This window comes from Miscanthus floridulus, chromosome 6, assembly GCF_019320115.1.
Source record: "Miscanthus floridulus cultivar M001 chromosome 6, ASM1932011v1, whole genome shotgun sequence".
NCBI classification, from domain to species: domain Eukaryota; kingdom Viridiplantae; phylum Streptophyta; class Magnoliopsida; order Poales; family Poaceae; genus Miscanthus; species Miscanthus floridulus.
Window position 1 is genome coordinate 53,646,243 of NC_089585.1, and position 18,039 is coordinate 53,664,281.

Genomic DNA, 18,039 nt, shown 5'->3' on the forward strand with positions numbered 1-18,039 from the left:
CTCAGAGTTTATCACAGCTCGATATCCATAATCGCACAGAGGAGGTTCCTCGAGTCGTCTAACTACGGCTAGGTGCTTCTCCTTAGCTATCATTGGCGGAGGGTTAGGGGGGGGTGGAACCCACCGCTTGAAGTGCTCACGTGGATGTCTCCCTCTAAACCAATCGTCGAAAAGGAGGTACCTAGGATCAAATTTGTCTGCACCATCGATCCACTAAAAGAAAAAGCACCTCTCATGGTCCTACACAACTAGATTCCAACAAAATATTAGTAACATACTTACACAAATAAAGAAAAAGGATTGTGGAAATAATTTCTTATATTAAAACGACTGCATGTGTAGAAGCAACGCGCCGCTGTGTCCAGATGTTTCGATTGAAAAACATGGGCCGAGGAAACCACAGTCACAGTTAGGGACATGGAGGTTAGGAGGGACGGGGGCATCTTTGCTAGACGCGTCGGGGTATAATTCTCGAGGACGACCCCATTTTCACCAAAACTCCTCCCGAAACATTTCTTGCATCTAACAAAACGGATGTAATTTAACAAACATAAATCAAAACATCACAGATAAATGTCAATGAGAACCATAACTACAATACAATCAATTTCGTTCTAAGAAACGAAAGCAGTTAACATTAAACCCTAAACCTAGGGTTTCCCATTTGATGCACAACAATGAACCCATAACATAACTACATGCGCCTAGGTTTGCTAGCTTTTTCCACGTCTTGGCATCATCCAACGGTTGTATAATATATATTGAGGGATACAATGAAACCCTAAGTGATGACGATTCTTAGGTTGAAAAATCCAACTAATATATACCGAATCAATGCAAAAAAAAAAACTAGGAGGGGAGCGAGGATACCTTGCTCTCGAAGATCTACGGATCAAATTAAGGTTTTCAAGGTCCAATATACTGATTCGTGAGGTAGGGTGAAGTGGGGAGAAGAAAAAACCCGAGAGGGAGGAGAAAGAAGAGAAAGAATGCTCGGGCAGGAAGGTTAGGCCGGGGTTAAATGCAGGGAGCTCGGCGCCAGTCACTATGGCGCCAAGTTCGGCACCGTAGATTTTGGCACCGAGCTCGGCGCCAGAGTGACTGGCGCCGAGCTCCCTACCATGTCACCCACCGTGCCCAGGAGCTCGGCGCTAGAGACGCTGGCGCCTACCTCGACGCCAGCATCAATGGCGCCGAGCTAAGGGTCTATTTTCTGAATTCTTTCCGTCAGGGGTCTATCTGTGAGAAACTTTCAAAAAAGGGCTAAATTGTAAAAAAAATCGGTAGGAGCACGCACTTGCCGGCCCAGACATGTCCCCGCCACAATGCAGTGCCACCGGACAGGTCTCACTGTCGCGTGCATGCCTTGTCGAGGCCACCCACATCTGCCCTGCGATCATGCGCCTGAACCCAACCACTGCGCCTTCACGCCCCAAGTTGCCTTGCCCGGCCACCACACCCGCGGCCCTTGTACCAGTCTGCCTCACCACCACTGTCGTGCCCGACCTATCGTGCAGCCACATGCCTCATAACCCACTATGGAATTCAGCTGCAACAATGTTGTCGTCCCCATGCATGGTCCTCATTTGACCTTTAGATATGAAACCAGATTAGCTCGGCCTCTCCAACCAAAAAGATTATTATCTCTGCCTGACGGAAGATCGACAACTCATCCTCATCAAGTGATAATCAAACATTCAGGTGATACCATTAGGTTCACATCTTTCACCTGTTCGAGTGTTTTTGCCTTTATCCCATAGTCTACCGCCTTATTCATTTTCCTCTCCTAGAACCTTCCGCGTCATAGCTTTTGCATAATTCAGTTTCAAAGTCCGCTGTGTTGTGTTTTTGTCCTAGGTCAAGGTCTTCTTGCTGGTTAGATTGTGTTTGAGTCAATACCTTTTCCCCCACTGTTTTCATCAAATCCTAGCATCCACCACCAATTTTGCACACTTTCTTCCCATTTTGTCATCGGAGTCTATTCGTAAAACAACCACAACTTTTACATACGGACTCGAAACATGCCAAACTTTATATGTTTCATAATCAGAAAGATCGTACCTCCAAGATCAAAAGATTTTAGTCGCTTTTGAGTGCACCTTCTTAATATTTCACAGACCATGTATTTCACTTGTTTGAGCTCAAATTTTCTATGATTGGTCCTTGTGTACTCCTAAATCAATCAAAATATAAAAAATAGAAAATAGAAATTTCCCTGAAAACAATGACATCCCAAAAATAGAGAAAAAAGAGAAGAGCAAAAGAACGATAAGAAGGGGAGCACATAGAGAACCCCAAGGGAAGATATGTGACATATGCTATCTTGTGCCTTGTTTCTTATACTACTATTGTTTATCATATTTATTTCATTACCTTGTTTGCCACACCTGATACTTGGAACACCTTTTGGACAACAACGAGAACAGGTATTTGGAACTATAATTCAGCATTGCTACCTGTTATTGACTTGTGTGCCACATACATATTTTCTTTTTATGTGCTTTCCAAGCTGCACATATTCTTCAGACTAGTATAGAAAAACACCCTCACAAGTATCATGAACCGCCCACTGGTTGTACCATCCACTGCTTTTCGTTGGTAAGAACATGGTAAGACGTGTGTGAGAGTGTGATTCCATCGACCTATAAATAGTTGGTAGGGCATTATTTTATGACTAACCATGCCAAACAACATTCCTTTATGAAAAATGAATTGTAGGATCTAAAGGAGGCGATGCTAGCGGACGCGACCAAGGTAGTCAAAGCCACCATGGGCAAATTCACCACCATGGGCAACTTCACCCATATGCTTGAGAGTGTGGACAAGCTGAGTGTCCACGCTGACCGAGAGGATCGATCAGCTTGAGACCAACTGCCCAAAGACCAATGATGCAAACAAAGGTGAGGAAGAAGTTGAGATCCTCAACAACGATTATTTTGTGTATAGAGACGATGGCGACAATAATGAAAGGGCGACATGCGAGCATACCCTACGTCGACGTCCTCAACATAATCATATAGGTATGGGAGGTAATGTTAATAACTACAATCATTGCAATCATGACAATGTTAATAATGATGATCCTTAAGTTAAAATTAAATTCACTATACCATATTTTCATGGTAAGTATGATGCCGAGGAATATCTTGATTGGCAGATGACGGTCGAATAAAAGTTCGTTTCCCACCTTGTTCCTAATCATCATAAGATTAGACAAGCTACAAGTGAGTTTAAAGATTTTACTATAATCTGGTGGCAAGAATTAGCTACTTTGCATCTACAACCCGAGTCATGAAAAAGACTAAAAAAACAATGCGTGATAGATTTATTCCTCCATCATACAAATGTGATTTGTGTAAGAAATTATAGCGTCCTGCCTCTTCTAGTTCTTAGATTCAGTCGCTCGCCCTTCAACCATCTCACCTGTGCACCTCACATCTTCTCCTTCTCAGTTTCTCTCGTGTATCCTCATCTTGGCGCCCTATAGGGACCACTAGGCACTGGCTCCCTATCTCCACAACGTTGCCATTTCGCGAGATTGCTACCGTGCTACGCACGTGTGGAGATGCACCCCGTGGAGATGCGTGTGTGATTATTCACTCTCATGGTGAACGTAGCATTAATCGTGGTGGAGGGCTCCATGACCGGCTTGGATTTAGTTGTGGTGGAGACGGCGAGGAGGAGCATATGGTACCCTCGATCTTGATGGAGAGAGATTGGAATTGATGGCGCCTTCTCTTTTCTGTGTTTGGGAAGGAGGTGAACATAGAAGGGGAATCAACAGAGGAAAGAAGAAACTGAGAACTGCTAGTCCCTGCTTTGTTTTGGTGCCAATGAGGATGACTAGAGGTGTTTAGTTTTCTTTGGTGATGGCAATTTGGAGATGGACACGACACATTGAGGGAGAGTAGAGAGGAGGTGCTGAAGCTGCTGGCTTGCTGTGCTTGGTACAGAAAACCAGAGAGGTCTGAGGAATCCAAGAGTTATTTCATGGAGTAGCTGATGGTGGTGCTATGGATTAAATTTTGGGATACGGTTACTTTGAATTTTGGAGAGCAGACGAGGGTTTGTGCTGTTCTAGCTTGGTGTGAGCAAAGAAGCATGGAAGAAAGGAGTTTGGGAGAGAAGGTGTTGCTGCTACGGTTGCTTTGCTACTTAGCTTCCAAAGTTGATAATCTATTTGTCGATACTAGGTCAGCATGTAAATTGAAAAAAAATGTCCATTGCATGTTCTCTAAAAATTTCATTTCCTAATAGCAATAGCCATTTAAGATATATCTTACAATCTAATATGCTCAAACTCGCTGCTTCCGTGTATTTCATTGGATCCTTTATATCTCTTTCAGTGAAATGCTTATTGCCTAGACAATCTTACAATAATGAGTATTATAAATTTGAGACAATAGATGTAACGAAGGCAGAATTCATCTGACGGTGCCTTTAGAATATATGGTAGACATGGGGCCATTTGGTACATGCTTAGACAAGTCATCCAATCCCAAGCGCTGAAAAAAAAATGCCTGTGATGGATGCCTGGGCCAGACGAGTTTCGAAAGCAAACATGCCTATAGTGCTTAGGAGGGTTTTAATTTGTTGAAAGCATTTGAAAAAGATTGAGTTCAATAAAGAAAGCAACAGTGAGTTATGTTATCCTTTAACAGAGCAACGCACTAGTATTGTTACTAATAGAACTATATAGAAGAACTAAAGTGCTTAAACCGGTCCTCTGTATTTCAATTTCAGTCTCCGGTACAATTTCTCCTCTAATGCAGCCCTGGCTTCCTAGGTAGTAGTAGCTACGTACTGTACTAGATTATTACTAACCTCTATCTTATCCAACATCGCAAGTTCAGTCGGTCATGAAAATTTGTTACGATTCAGAAGTTCAGAACAAAGACATCCAAGGGATCGAAGGACAACAAGATTCAGGCAGATACAAGAGAATCTGCTAGGGGCTCGAACTGCCTGCACCATCATCGCCTTGAACGCCGCCGTCGTGGTTTGTAGACGGCCAGAGCCTCAGCTGGACAAGCGATTCATCGGTGCCGTAATCCACATCCATCGCCGCTGCCTCGCTCGCATTGTTGCCCCTGACGAGATCCCCTGCCACCAGCGGAAACAGATTCAGGCACGCGCCGCTCAGATCAACGCCGGGCGGCGGGTGGTGGAGCACTGGGGTCATCATGTCTCTGCCAAACGCCTTGACATCCCCCGGCGCCAAAGGAAACAGAACCAACGTCCCGTCGGCGAGGCGGTAGTGGATGGGTGCAGCCGCCCGCTGCTGCTGCTGCTGGTACACCTTGCCAAGGACGGAGTGCCAGCGGTTCTTGATGGCGTTGTCGGTGCGGCCCGGGAGGAAGCCCGCGATGGTGGCCCACTTGTTGGGGTACTTGCGGTAGTACGCGATGATCTTCTCGTCCTCCTGCGGGGTGAAGGGCCTGGCGGTGTCCACGACGGGGCTCAGGTGCTGGCACCAGCGGAGGCGGCACGACTTGAGGTTGCGCCCGGGCAGCGCCTCGCTGATGGCCGCCCAGTTCTGTGGGCCGTGCAGCCGCACCTGCTCCCGCAGCACGGCGTCCTCCTCCTTGGTCCACGCATACTTCTTCATCGCCACCGGCACCGGACTGCCGTCGCCGGCCGCCGCCTCGTCCGGCACCGCCATCGGATGTCGATTGCCCTCTTCCTCGCGTCTCGTTTCTTGCAGAGGAGAAGAAGGCTGCGCGCGAGCCGTTCGTCCGTGCCGTGTCCGTGTGGGAGTGGATGCGGTTGGTTGGATACCGCGGTGCCGCCGCGGCGGGTTGCCTTTTATGGTAGGCTGCGGCCGGGTGACCTACGGAGTTCGCTGGATCGGCGAAGGAACGAGCTCGAATTCGATACGGGAAGGAGGGTGCGGCGAGGGAGGGGAGTCCGACCTGACCATGGCCGGACAGGATTCGCCTCGCGCACGGCTTGATTTCTTTCCTTCTCTCCCTCTCAAATCGACTGGTTTCCAAAATCGACCGACCGACTCGTTTCCTAGTCCTAGACTCGATTTGGCAAAAGGATATAGTAGTAATTCAGTGTCCAGATATCGCTAAACGACCAGAAATCATCGGGTACTAATTTCGTACTGTACAATGACGCAAGGTCCTTTGGATCTTCTCGATTCTAACATCAAAATTTATCAACCACTCCATATTCATATCTATGAAGCGCGAATTTCTTCTAAAATTCATATCTATGAACGCGAATTTCTTCTAAAATATATATTCATGGAATCCTCTAAAATACATATTTTCAAACAAAGAGTTATTCATGTTTGTAGTTTTTAAGATTTAAAACAAAATCCTGTTCTAAACACATGGTTTTATGTCTAGAGGGAGTATTTAAAAATGAGTAAGGAGTATGTAAGAGCAGATGTTTTTATCAGTTTATTATCTTGAAGTCACTCGCTCTATATCTATTCTATATCTATACTATAAAGGAGCGATGGAATTAGAAAATATCTGTTACCTAAAAACTCCCAACCCACCTAAGATCTCCATCCTTGAATATGTTTTGATTTTGTATCCAACGCTGGATACAGATCTGACAGACGGACCCAAAAACAAAAAGGACCATACTTATGTAACGAAACACGCTTTCCTGTTGTCGATCTCCCCTCAGCTCCGTAATTTTTCTACGCCCTAGGAACCTACCCGCCGCCTGTACCCGCGTCGATCTCCCCTCCCCCTCTGCTCTGATTTCCTCTCCCTACGACTCATCTTCCCCTGAACCGGCGCGAGTCCAACTGAAACACCAGGGCGGAGCGGGGGCGTGAAGCGGACTCCACGGCACGCACCCCGTACAAAAGCGGTTTGCTCTGTTTCTTTCCCCGTCCATGCGTGCGTGACTAGGGGAACCGCCGCTGCCCTACGCTTGCCGGGACCAGGGTCTGCGAGTTCCACGACTTCCACGTTGCCGGGCGTGCTGCTGTACCGGCTCTTCGCGTTCGCGGACCGGACGGACGCCGCGCTGATGGCTGTGGGCGCACTGGCCGCGGTGGCCAACGGGATGGCCCCTCGCCTTCATCACCATCGCTGCGGTCGTGCTCATGCTCAGCAGCCAGCGTCGCTGCAGCCTGAGTCCCCTGGCGTGTTCTTCTTCGCCGCCGTCGCGCCCTCGGGCACCTCCCACCGCCGCATCACAATCGCCGTCGACCTCTCCGACGAATCCGCCTACGCCGTGCGCTGGGCCATCGCCAACTACCTCCGCCCCGGGGACGCTGTCATCCTGCTCCACGTCCGCCCAACCTCCGTGCTCTACGGCGCTGACTGGGGCGCCGTCGACGTCTCCCTCCCCAACCCTAGCGCCGCCGCCGCCTCCGAGGACGATGACGAAGACGACTCCGAGCTAGGCCGCCGCGCACAGGATGGAGGACGACTATGACGCCTTCACGGCCTCCAAGGCCGACGACTTCGCCAGGCCGCTCAAGGACGCCGGCATCCCCAACAAGAGCCACATCGTCAGGGACCACGGCATGAAGGAGGCCACCATGACGCCTCTCAGGAGATAGGAACACAACGGTAACTGAATTTTTACTCTTATAGTTGCTTGTTGTGCATGTCATAGGGCCTGCTTTCATCATCTATACGAAATGCACCAAAATTTAACTCACAATACCAATAGGTTTGGACAATGTGCCTGAAGTTTATTACCTCACAGCAACGAAGTGTTTACCGTGAAAACAGGAACTTCCAAAATCGCATCACTAGATCTACTTGCTTCAGTTTTTCATACTGAAGGCTGCAAGTATTCTACTATTCTACATGCTCTGTCAATAATCCATTTGGTTCTAAAGTTTTGAGATTGTGAAAGCAACTAATTCTGAAACCTTATTTTCACTGAGCCTGAGAAGACAGTTTAGCATCAATTGATCAGCAATTTATGTTTGTTCTTTGCCTATTAGAACATTTGGCTGGAAGCACCTAAATTTATGCAACAAGCAGTAGTATTTTTGCTTTCTTTAGCACCATTTTCTTGCTACACAAAAAGCAGCTATGTCGAATGGTGGCAGTTCATTTTTTCCTTCACTTGCTCTGAATTATTGTAATTTTATTTAGGATTAAGTCCACTTTTGGTCACTCAACTATTGTATTGGTTTAATTTTAACCCTCAACTACAAAACCGTCTAGTACCGCTACCCCAACTGTCAAAACCGTTCACTTTTAGTACCTGGGCGGGGGCAAGGCTGTTTTGACTGATGTTGAGCGGTTTTGTCCACGCCTGCCCCTCCATGCTGCACAGCCTGACAAACCGATGTTGAGGCCTCTGTTCTTCCGTGCCAGTTGCTCGAAACCGGAAAATGCCTAAATAAAGGTTGTAGTTCTAAGTGCAAGCTTATGGCCAGTAACTTGAACGGGCCAGAGTGCCACAGTGAAATATAAGAAACACGCATGCCAAAATCGTGCAGCACTCTGTTTTGGCCGGTGTCCGCGGTCATTGTGTCCGGTCATCGAGGGCCGAGCGCCTGCTCGCCCTGCACTGTGCTACCTCGCCGCGGCTGGATGAAGTCCTCCTCTTTGACGCTGGCGCCCTCGTGCCCCGTGGCGTCGCTGGGGCCGGTACGACCGGGAGTTCGCGTCAGGGTTTTTAATTTCGGTATTGCAAAAATTTCGGCCACCACCGAAACTACCGAATTTTGCGAAATTCGACCGAAAATTTCGGCGAATTTTTTTAGAGACTAGCACATGAAGTATGCTTTTTCTAAAAAAATATTTAAATTTAAACAAATATTAGTATGATTTATGACTACACATCTATTGAATACAAAAATATGCAATATAAACAATAAAAAATTGAGTCTAAAGTCATATAACACATGTATTAGTATATTACAAAATTTCAGATATTTCTTTCGGCCACCACCGAAATTACCGAATTTCGCGAAATTTTGCCGAAATTTTGAACCCTGGTTCGCGTACATCCCCACCCGCGACGCGCTGGCCTTCGTGGCCGGCCTGCAGCGCGAGTTCCGCGGCGCCGTCCGCTACGCCATGGAGCAGCGGCGGTACGACGCCGGTGAGCTGTCCGCGGTTCGACCTGGCCACGAGGCTCGTGCACGACGGGGACTGGACGTTCACGCCAGTGCTGCCGGTCGTGGCCGACCGCACCGTGGAGATCACGGGCCCTGCCGAGCCGCGGAAGATGGTCATCAACGTGCTCAACTCCAACGCCAAGGTCTTCATGGTAAGCATACACACGCGTGCAAACTTGGCTCTGGCTTGCGTACGTACGGGTGAATGGATGGATGGACGAAGCACATGTGATGTGTCAACCGTTCTAAGCTGAGACGACGAGAAAAAAACATTGGCAGGTTGACTTTGAGGACGCGCTGTCGCCGACGTGGGAGAACCTAATGCACGGGCAGGACAACCTGCGGGACGCCGTGGTTGGCACCATCAGCTTCCGTGATGCGGCGCGTGGGCGGGAGTACAAGCTCAACGACCGAACCAGCCAAGCTCTTCGTCCACCCCCGCGGCTGGCACCTCCCCGAGATGCACATCCTCATCGACGGCGAGCCGGCCATCGGCTGCCTCGTAGACTTCGGCCTCTACTTCTTCCACAACCACGCTGCCTTCCATGCCGGCCAGGGTGTCGGCTTCAGGCCAATTCTTTTACCTGCCCAAGATGGAGCACTCTAGGTACGTGCGTGGCAGTACGTGCCGCACGCCCGGCCAATATGAACACGTGCCTCGGTGGTGCGTGCACGGTGCACCACACATGTACATGTGCGCAGCATTGACGTGACTCACTGGATGCTCGCTTGTCGTCTCCTGCAGGGAAGCTAGGATTTGGAACGGGGTGTTCCAAAGAATCGAGAAAGCTGCTAGGATCGAGCCGGGGAGCATCCGGGTGACGGTGCTGGTGGAGACGTTGCCGACGGTCTTTCAAATGAACCAGATCCTGCACGAGTTGCGCGAACACTCGACGGGGCTCAACGACGGCGCCAGCGTCAGAGAGGAGGACCTCATCCAGATCGACAGCGAGCGGAACCTCTGCGAGAGTATCGCGATCGTGGACCAATACATGACAGAGGCCATCGCGGCGTGCAAGGCGATGCCGTCAGATGACCTGCTCTCTAGGTTCATGAAGAAGCGCGATGGCAATGGCAGGGTGTTCTCAGAGGACGTGCTCCAGTGGATCGCGCTCAACTTCGTGCTCGCCACGGACCGAAGAAGCGGCGATGGAAGGGCGAGGCTAGAGCGGCTCAGCTATGGCACGGGCGCGACAGCTAGTCGGGCAGGCGAACTGCTATGACAGCGCGGCAAGGCAGAGGGTGAGCAGGCGCTCGACCCTCGATGACCAGGACGCGGTGACCGTGGACACCGGCCGAAACAGAGTGCTGCACGATTTTTGATGTGCGTGTTTCTTAGATTTCACTGTGGCACTCTGGCCTGTTCAAGTTACTAGCCCCAAGCTTGCACTTAGAACTACGACCTTTATTCAGTCACTTCCGGGTTTCGAGCAACTGGCAGGGAAGAACAGAGGACTCTAACATCGGTTTGTGAGGCTGTGCAGCGTGGAGAGGGAGGTGTGGTCAAAACCGCTCAACGTCGGTCAAAACTACCTTGTCCCCGCCCAGGTGCTAAAAGTGAACGGTTTTGACAGTTAGGGTATCAGTATTAGACGATTTTGTAGTTGAGAGTTAAAATTAGATCAACGCAATAGTAGAGGATATAAAAATGGACTTAATCCTTTTATTTATTGCCATGGTTTGTATTTGTAGACTCTTAAGGATGAGTCAATTGTTGACATTGATATATGTTGAGCACAAACTGCTGCCAAAGCAACAGTGAATTTTTTTCTAACATGTATTTTTATCTTGGTACTAGCAAATATGCCTGTGCGTTGTAATAGGAGAAAAAAAATCAAATATAACTCCTTGCCGAGTTTCTTTTGCTCTTTAATATTTAATAATTAGGTATATATTTGGGATTAATCTAGATTATCCGTGTGATCATAAAAATCTAGAATGTACGTACATCTCTCCCTTTATTAGTTATATGATTTATATGGAATTCTGATGAGTCATGGCAGTTTGCCGCCGCTAGTTTCCTCCTGTAAACATTTTGGCTCTAGTAAACGAATTCTATTAGTTATATGATTTATATGGAATTCTGATGAGTCATGGCAGTTTGCCGCCGCTAGTTTCCTCCTGTAAACATTTTGGCTCTAGTAAACGAATTCTCAAAAGGGGCCGTTCATTGGTTTTGGCTGTCTTCAATTTTTCCTGTCGGAATCAAGTTCTCCCACCGATGATGCACACCTTCCTGAGAAAGCATTATTGCTCTGCTCGTGTGCCTGCACGTTTGCGATTATGATAGCATTTCCTTTAGTTTTATTGATGATAAATTTGTTGTCATGGACTTATGCCTAATTTATATTTTTTTTCTATTTGCATTTGTATTTCTATTTAGGTTTCTCAGAATGGGATAGAGAAACGGTTTTCATATTCACATAGTTAGTTAGGGAAAGAAGGACCAAAAAAATAAACGGACCAAAAAAATAGTCTGAAATCATTTTAATACTTTAATTAAATTTTTACTGATGTAAATTATTTTTCACAATTTATAATTTCATGATAAATAATTATATAAATAAATTGCTTTAATTAATAAATATTATTAACTAATTTAATTGATAATATTATATATTTATTGAATTGAATAAATAACTGAATTCGAGACAGTCATTTTATATTGGTATTCGACATGATCCATATCCGTATTAAAATATGGTAATAACGGTGACATTCAGATCCGATTCCATGCGAATCGGATCTGTTTCCATCCCTAATTAGTACACAAGTCTGGGCAAGGTGCATGGACGTGCCGTGCATAACACGTCAAGTTTAGGTCTTGGCTGTAACACTCTAAAATTTGTAAGATTTTAAAATAGAAGAAAATAATTTAATTATGTATTTTGTGAGCATTTAAATCTAGAAAAATGATAACTTCATTAAAACTAAAATCAATTATAAGGTATAGCTACATATTTGTGCATTCATGCTGATGCATACTTATTTTTCTGATGTTTGAGTTTGATCAAAATTTTAAAAGGATTTAAATTTGATTTGAATTTAGATTTGAAAATGAAATTGAAAAAAAGGACTCTTCCTCCTCTCTCTCTTCTGGCCCAACTCGGCCTTGCTTTCTTTCCCACGGCCCAGCAGCTGCTCGGCCCATCTTCCCGCAGCAGCCCAGTCCCCCGCGCCTCCGCTCTTCTCTCCCGCAACGACCCAGCAGGCTGGCCCAGCACTGCGTCGCCCGCTCCTTTCTCTCCCGCGCGTCTCACTGACTTGTGGCACCCACGCGTCAGCGTCATCTTCAACCTTTAGTCGTCTCCTACCCGGACACTACCATTGCCACGACTCCATTCGGCGTGCGCTCCAAGTTTCCCTGGCCTTAAATAGTAGCCCCGCACCGCGCCGCGTCCGCATCAAGTCTCGCCAAAGCTGCTACCTCGCTGAGTCACCGAGCCATCGTGAAACCATAGCGCCGTCGTCTGCCATTCGCCTCGTCGAGCCGCACGCCGCCTCCCTTCGCTCCGCACCACGGTAAGCTGCTTAGCCAAGTTCGCCGTTCTCTCCCCTTTTCTCCAGGTGCCCTCGGTTTGTTTCCCCGTGGTTCGGAGGCCGTGTTCTACTTGCACCGCTCAGTCTCCTTGCCATGGCACCGCCGCTCAGCTCGCTACCAACCACGCCGGTCCACTCTCTCTCTCTCTGTCTGATGTATTCCTAGCCGTTCAATCTTGATTCAACGGCTTAGTTCGGCTGGCCGTTTTGCAAAAGAGCCCTTGCAATTTTTTAAGTTCAAACCTGCGGTCCAAAGCGTATTCCTAGAATATGTTTTTTCTTTTTCAGAAAGCGTAGTTTCTTTGGTTAGATCTAAAATACGCTTTCATCTATTAACAATTTTGCCACTAGTCTTATTTAGGCAATAAAATCTTCGTTTTAACTCCGATTTGGTCCGTTCAAGTTGCGTTAGGTTCATAATTGCATAATCTACATGTTCAAACTACTGTTATGCATGTTTTCAACTTTTAAACTTCGAGGTTTGATTTAATCTATTAAAGGAAATCTTATTTAATTCATAATTTCTTCGTTTTAGCTCCGATTTTCATTATCTTCGCGTCTATGTGTTCATAGCGAGACAGTAGATTCATTTTAGAAACTTTTCATCTTGATTTTATGCTATTGGATGTACTATTCTAATCTATAGTCTTTGTTTGCTATGCATGATTGCTTCTGGATGCCTGTATGTTGCTGTGATTATCGAGTATAGACGGTGAAGTAATTCGTGGAGGATCAAGACTACTACTTTGACGAGCAGGATCAGCAGGAACACTTTGTTCAAGGCAAGTATAGAATGGGATCATCCTTATTTCCTATCAACTTTAATACATTTAATTCATATTATATGTGTCACCTTGATAGGGATTCCCTAGAATCGAACTTATACCTTGTCTCCTATGGGATATGCATTGGGTAGCTTTGCTAGTGCTCAACTAAACCATGATCTTGTAACTCGACTAATGGTATATGCAATAAATATTAAAACATAACTTTTTAGCAACTTGGAAACATGGGGCTGGAGTGTTTAGCTACTTTTTAAATGCTTCAAATTCCTCTCCCCTAAGGAATTATCTATAAATGAGCATTCGGGACTTACAGTACAGCTGTGAGGGCTACATGGCTCTGGCTTTATCTTAGTACGAGGGTCTTTTCTAGCTTGTTAGAGGTTACCTTTATGGCATAAGAATGGCTTCCCGAATCGGGTATAGAATAACCTCTACTCTTATGTATATAGCCGTGATGGAATTGTGTCATTAGATAGGGGGTTCCTATATCTGTTTGCCGAGTGAATCTAATGACCCTAACTTGATAGACAAACCTTTGAAAGGCTTCATAGTGAACCCTGCCTGCTCACCTTGGAAGTGTTTTGGGAGTTATAAACCCGAGCATATAGGTATCACGACTCACAGTAAAAGTGCACAACCTCTGTAGAGTATAAAACTAGTATATCAGCCATACTCACGGTCATGAGCGACCTTGGACCCTTATGGAATAGATGATCACTATTAAGTAATGGTTTTTGCTATATATTACTCATGTTTATATTGATTATGTGTTTTACTTTGGGATTAAAATAACTTGTTGCTACTCTTATGCTAAAATTGTGACAACTAAAAACTAAATGCTGTTAAACCCGTGTTTAGTCCTTTTGAGCCTCATAAACCCCATGTTACACTTGTTGAGTATGACATATACTTACGCTTATTTATTTTCATTGTTTGGATAAAAATCCCGGATGGGTAACAGATGGCTATGGTAATGACTGACTTTTCCTAAGGATTACTAGACTTGTGGTCAACTAGTTGACGTCCCTGTGATTTGGAGCTTCCACGAGAGATTTTTCCTTATACTTCCATTACATTTATGTGAAGACTCTATCTTATTATACGTGATGTAATAAACACTTATGATGATACTATCTATAATTTATCGACTCATGTGTGTGACTAATCTCTGGGCGCATATAAGATTATGCATCTCATTTTATCCTTAAAATCGGGTGTGACAGATTGATATCAAAGCTGTGTTGACTGTAGGACGCAAGCCTAGATAGTAATGGTCATTTTAGCCTCTTCACTCATTTCATGCTTACTATCTCACTCTTGTTAATTGCTAAATTTTATGCTTCTTTTGCCTCACTCTGTTATGAAAATTATTGCTTCTACTCTAACTAAATCTAACTCTATAGATGCCTCGTGCCAGTAAGACCGCCCGCATCAGCACCGGAGGCTACTACCCGCCTCACGGCTTGTATGAGCCCATGGAGCCACATGAGGAGGAGGAACCCTAGGAGAAGGAAGTTGACTCGCTAGCACCTGCACCTGCTGTAGGGTTATGAGGATGCTACGCTAGCTGGAAAACAAAAAAATTCAACCTCATAAACTAGGATCTACTGCCAGTTATAGATCACAGTATTACCACTAGACATGCAGGTGCAGTGGAAGTGACTCGATGTAGTTGTACGCATCGTAGTAGTGCCGTGCAGTTGCAAGGTCATCCGTATGTCTGTCCCCTTCATGCGGTTTGTCCATGTGCTCCAGATGCAGCACCTCCGAGGTATCAACACGTACAGGGAGGAAGCGTCGTGCCTTCGGACTGCTAGGTCCATGAAGAGTAGCAGGCGTGGGCGTAGGATGGGCGGCGGCAGCTGCCAAAAAGTCATTGATACCTAGCCCCATTGCCCACCCCACTTATTTATAGGCGTCCCTAATGAGCTCCCGAGTTGGAGGCCCATTAGTAACCCTAAGCCTTGTCTAACTCGGATCCAATCTGAATTAGGCTTCCAAGCCCCTTAAGCGTGCGACCCTATGGGTTCACGCACACATAGGCATGGCCCAAGTACTCCTACTTGACCATTAGTTGATAGCGGCCTCTAGCAAGGCATGCCAACTCCTATGCATACGCAAAGATCATATCAGACGAACCACCACAAAACCACATACTTGTTATTCCCTTGCCTCACGATATTTGGTCCAACTCATAGGTTAACACTTAACCCAAGCACTGCCATGCATTTCTTGATCTAATCATTAGAGTGATCCAGTGATATCTCTCTCATATAGAGAGGGGCAAATTCCATCTTAATTGTCTTGATTGTCTATGTCTCATAGCATATTTCCTGACAAACCCGAAAAACCACCTTTATAACTACCCTGTTACAGAGTAGCGTTTGATAGTCCCTGAGTAGGTCATTTCACATCTTGAATACATACAATAATCTCAGGTCTAAGGACATAACATACATGATGTGAATAGAGATAATAATGACATCTCACATTGGGTCTGTCCATCCCCATGTCATAAATGTGCCCACATTATTAGTTTGACATCTCCATGTCTATGACTTATGAAACATAGTCATCAACTAATAATGTGCTGATCCATTATTCATGTGTGTCCTCACATGAACTCTGACCAGGGACAACATTAGAATAACCATACAAGTAAAAGAGTTTCACAAACAATTCACATAATTGCTAATCGATATAGGTTATCTTTAATGAAAATTCAATGAACTCATAATATATCATGGATACAAGGCAATATAATCATCGGTATGATTATCTCTAGGGCATACTCCCAACAATCTCCCACTTGCACTAGAGTTAATCTCGGAGATATCTAATACCCATAGCTCTCATGTGCGCCTCATGGTTAGGCTGTGGAAGAGCCTTTGTCAAAGGATCTACAACATTCAAATTTGTGTGTATCTTGCACATCTTGATCTCATCTCGTCCAACGAACTCTCGAATGAGGTGAAATTTCTACAGTACATGTTTGTTCTTTTGGTGATTCCTTGGCTCCTTAGCCTGCGCAATTGCCCCATTGTTGTCACAATGTAGATTCAATGAGTTGGACGCATTCAGAAACACACCAAGTTCAATGAGGAACCTCCTCATCCAAACACCTTCCTTCCTAGCTCCAGAAGCTGCAATGTACTCGGCCTCTGCTATAGAATCAGTCATCGTCTCCTGCTTGGAACGTTTCCAACTTACAGCACCACCATTTATTGTGAACACAAAACTTGATTGAGATTGTGAATCATCCGTGTTAGTTTGGAAGCTAGCATCGGTGTAACCATTTACAACGAGCTCCTCCTCACCTCCATAGATTTGGAACACATCTTTAGTCCTTCTCAAGTACTTTAGAATGTTTTTAATAAGTGTCCTAGTGACTCTCTCCTGGATCAGCTTGGTACCTGCTCGCAACACTTAGAGCATATGAGATATCTGGGCGAGTACATATCATGGCGTACATGATGGAACCAACTGCCGAGGCGTATGGAACCTTACTCATGCGCTTCCTGCTCATCAAGCTATCGAAGGACATTGTTTATCGCTGAAGCGCATACCATGTGACATAGGCAAGAACCCTTTCTTGGACTGTTCCATGTTGAATCGTTTCAACACCTTGTCAATGTACGTATCTTGGCTTAATCCTATAAGTCTCTTCGATCTATCTCTATAGATCTTGATGCCCAAAATGTATGCTGCTTCTCCCAAATCCTTCATAGAAAAAATATTATTCAGTGAAGTCTTTATGGATTGCAACATAGGAATGTCATTCCCAATCAATAATATGTCATCCACATACAAGATCAGAAATACAACAGCGCTCCCACTTTCCTTCTTGTAAACACAAGTTCTTCTTCATTCTGATGGAAGCCAAACCCTTTGACCACTTCATCAAAATGAATGTTCCAACTCCAAGATGCTTGCTTTAACCCATAAATGGATTTCTGAAGCTTGCAAATTTTTTCAGCATTGTTTGGATCAACAAAACCTTCGGGCTGTATCATATACACGTCCTCATCCAAATTTCCATTTAGAAAGGTTGTTTTAACATCCATCTGCCATATCTCATAATCGAAATAAGCAGCTATTGCTAGAATGATCTGGATAGATTTAAGCATCGCTACCGGCGAGAAAGTCTCGTCGTAGTCAATTCCTTGAACTTACCGAAAACCCTTTGCAACAAGTCGAGCTTTATAGATGTGAACGTTTCCATCCATATCCCTTTTCTTATTATAGATCCATTTGCACTCTATGGGTCTAACCCCATCAGGCGGGTCAACTAAGTTCCAAACTTGATTGTTTCCCATGGAATCTATCTTGGATCTCATGGCACTTTGCCATTTCTCAGAATCTAGGTCCATCATTGCTTTCACATAAGTCGTAGGTTCATCATTGTCTAACAATAACAAATACCCATGCAACTCATGGATTCTTGCTGACCTTTGTGGTTATGGTGGTGTTTCTATTGCCATGAGTATCTCAACTTGTTCTGCTACATTAGCATCACTCGTAGAGTCCTTCCCAACTGGCTCATCTTGAACTTCTTCAAGATGCACCTTCTGTCCACTTTTCTCTCTTTTGAGAAACTCTTTCTCTAAGAAAACACCGTTCCGAGCAACAAACACTTTGCCCTCTGATCGGTTGTAGAAG

At 45.5% G+C, this 18,039-nt stretch overlaps 1 protein-coding gene and 2 pseudogenes across 1 annotated transcript; 2 read left to right on the plus strand and 1 right to left on the minus strand.

Annotated features, from left to right (window-relative positions):
- Positions 1–4,762: 4,762 nt before the first annotated feature.
- On the minus strand, positions 4,763–5,950 carry LOC136458287 (transcription factor MYB25-like). Its single transcript, XM_066458252.1, has one exon. The coding sequence runs from the start codon at positions 5,660–5,662 to the stop codon at positions 4,949–4,951; it is 714 nt and encodes a 237-aa protein (XP_066314349.1). The 5' UTR covers positions 5,663–5,950; the 3' UTR covers positions 4,763–4,948.
- Positions 5,951–6,692: 742 nt separating this feature from the next.
- LOC136458288 (universal stress protein PHOS34-like) lies at positions 6,693–8,162 on the plus strand (annotated as a pseudogene).
- Positions 8,163–8,708: 546 nt separating this feature from the next.
- On the plus strand, positions 8,709–10,278 carry LOC136460610 (malate synthase, glyoxysomal-like; annotated as a pseudogene).
- Positions 10,279–18,039: the final 7,761 nt, after the last annotated feature.

Bases quoted from the DNA above. Each gene is read 5' to 3' on its own strand.
- LOC136458287 (XM_066458252.1), bottom strand. From the start codon at position 5,662: ATGGCGGTGCCGGACGAGGCGGCGGCCGGCGACGGCAGTCCGGTGCCG.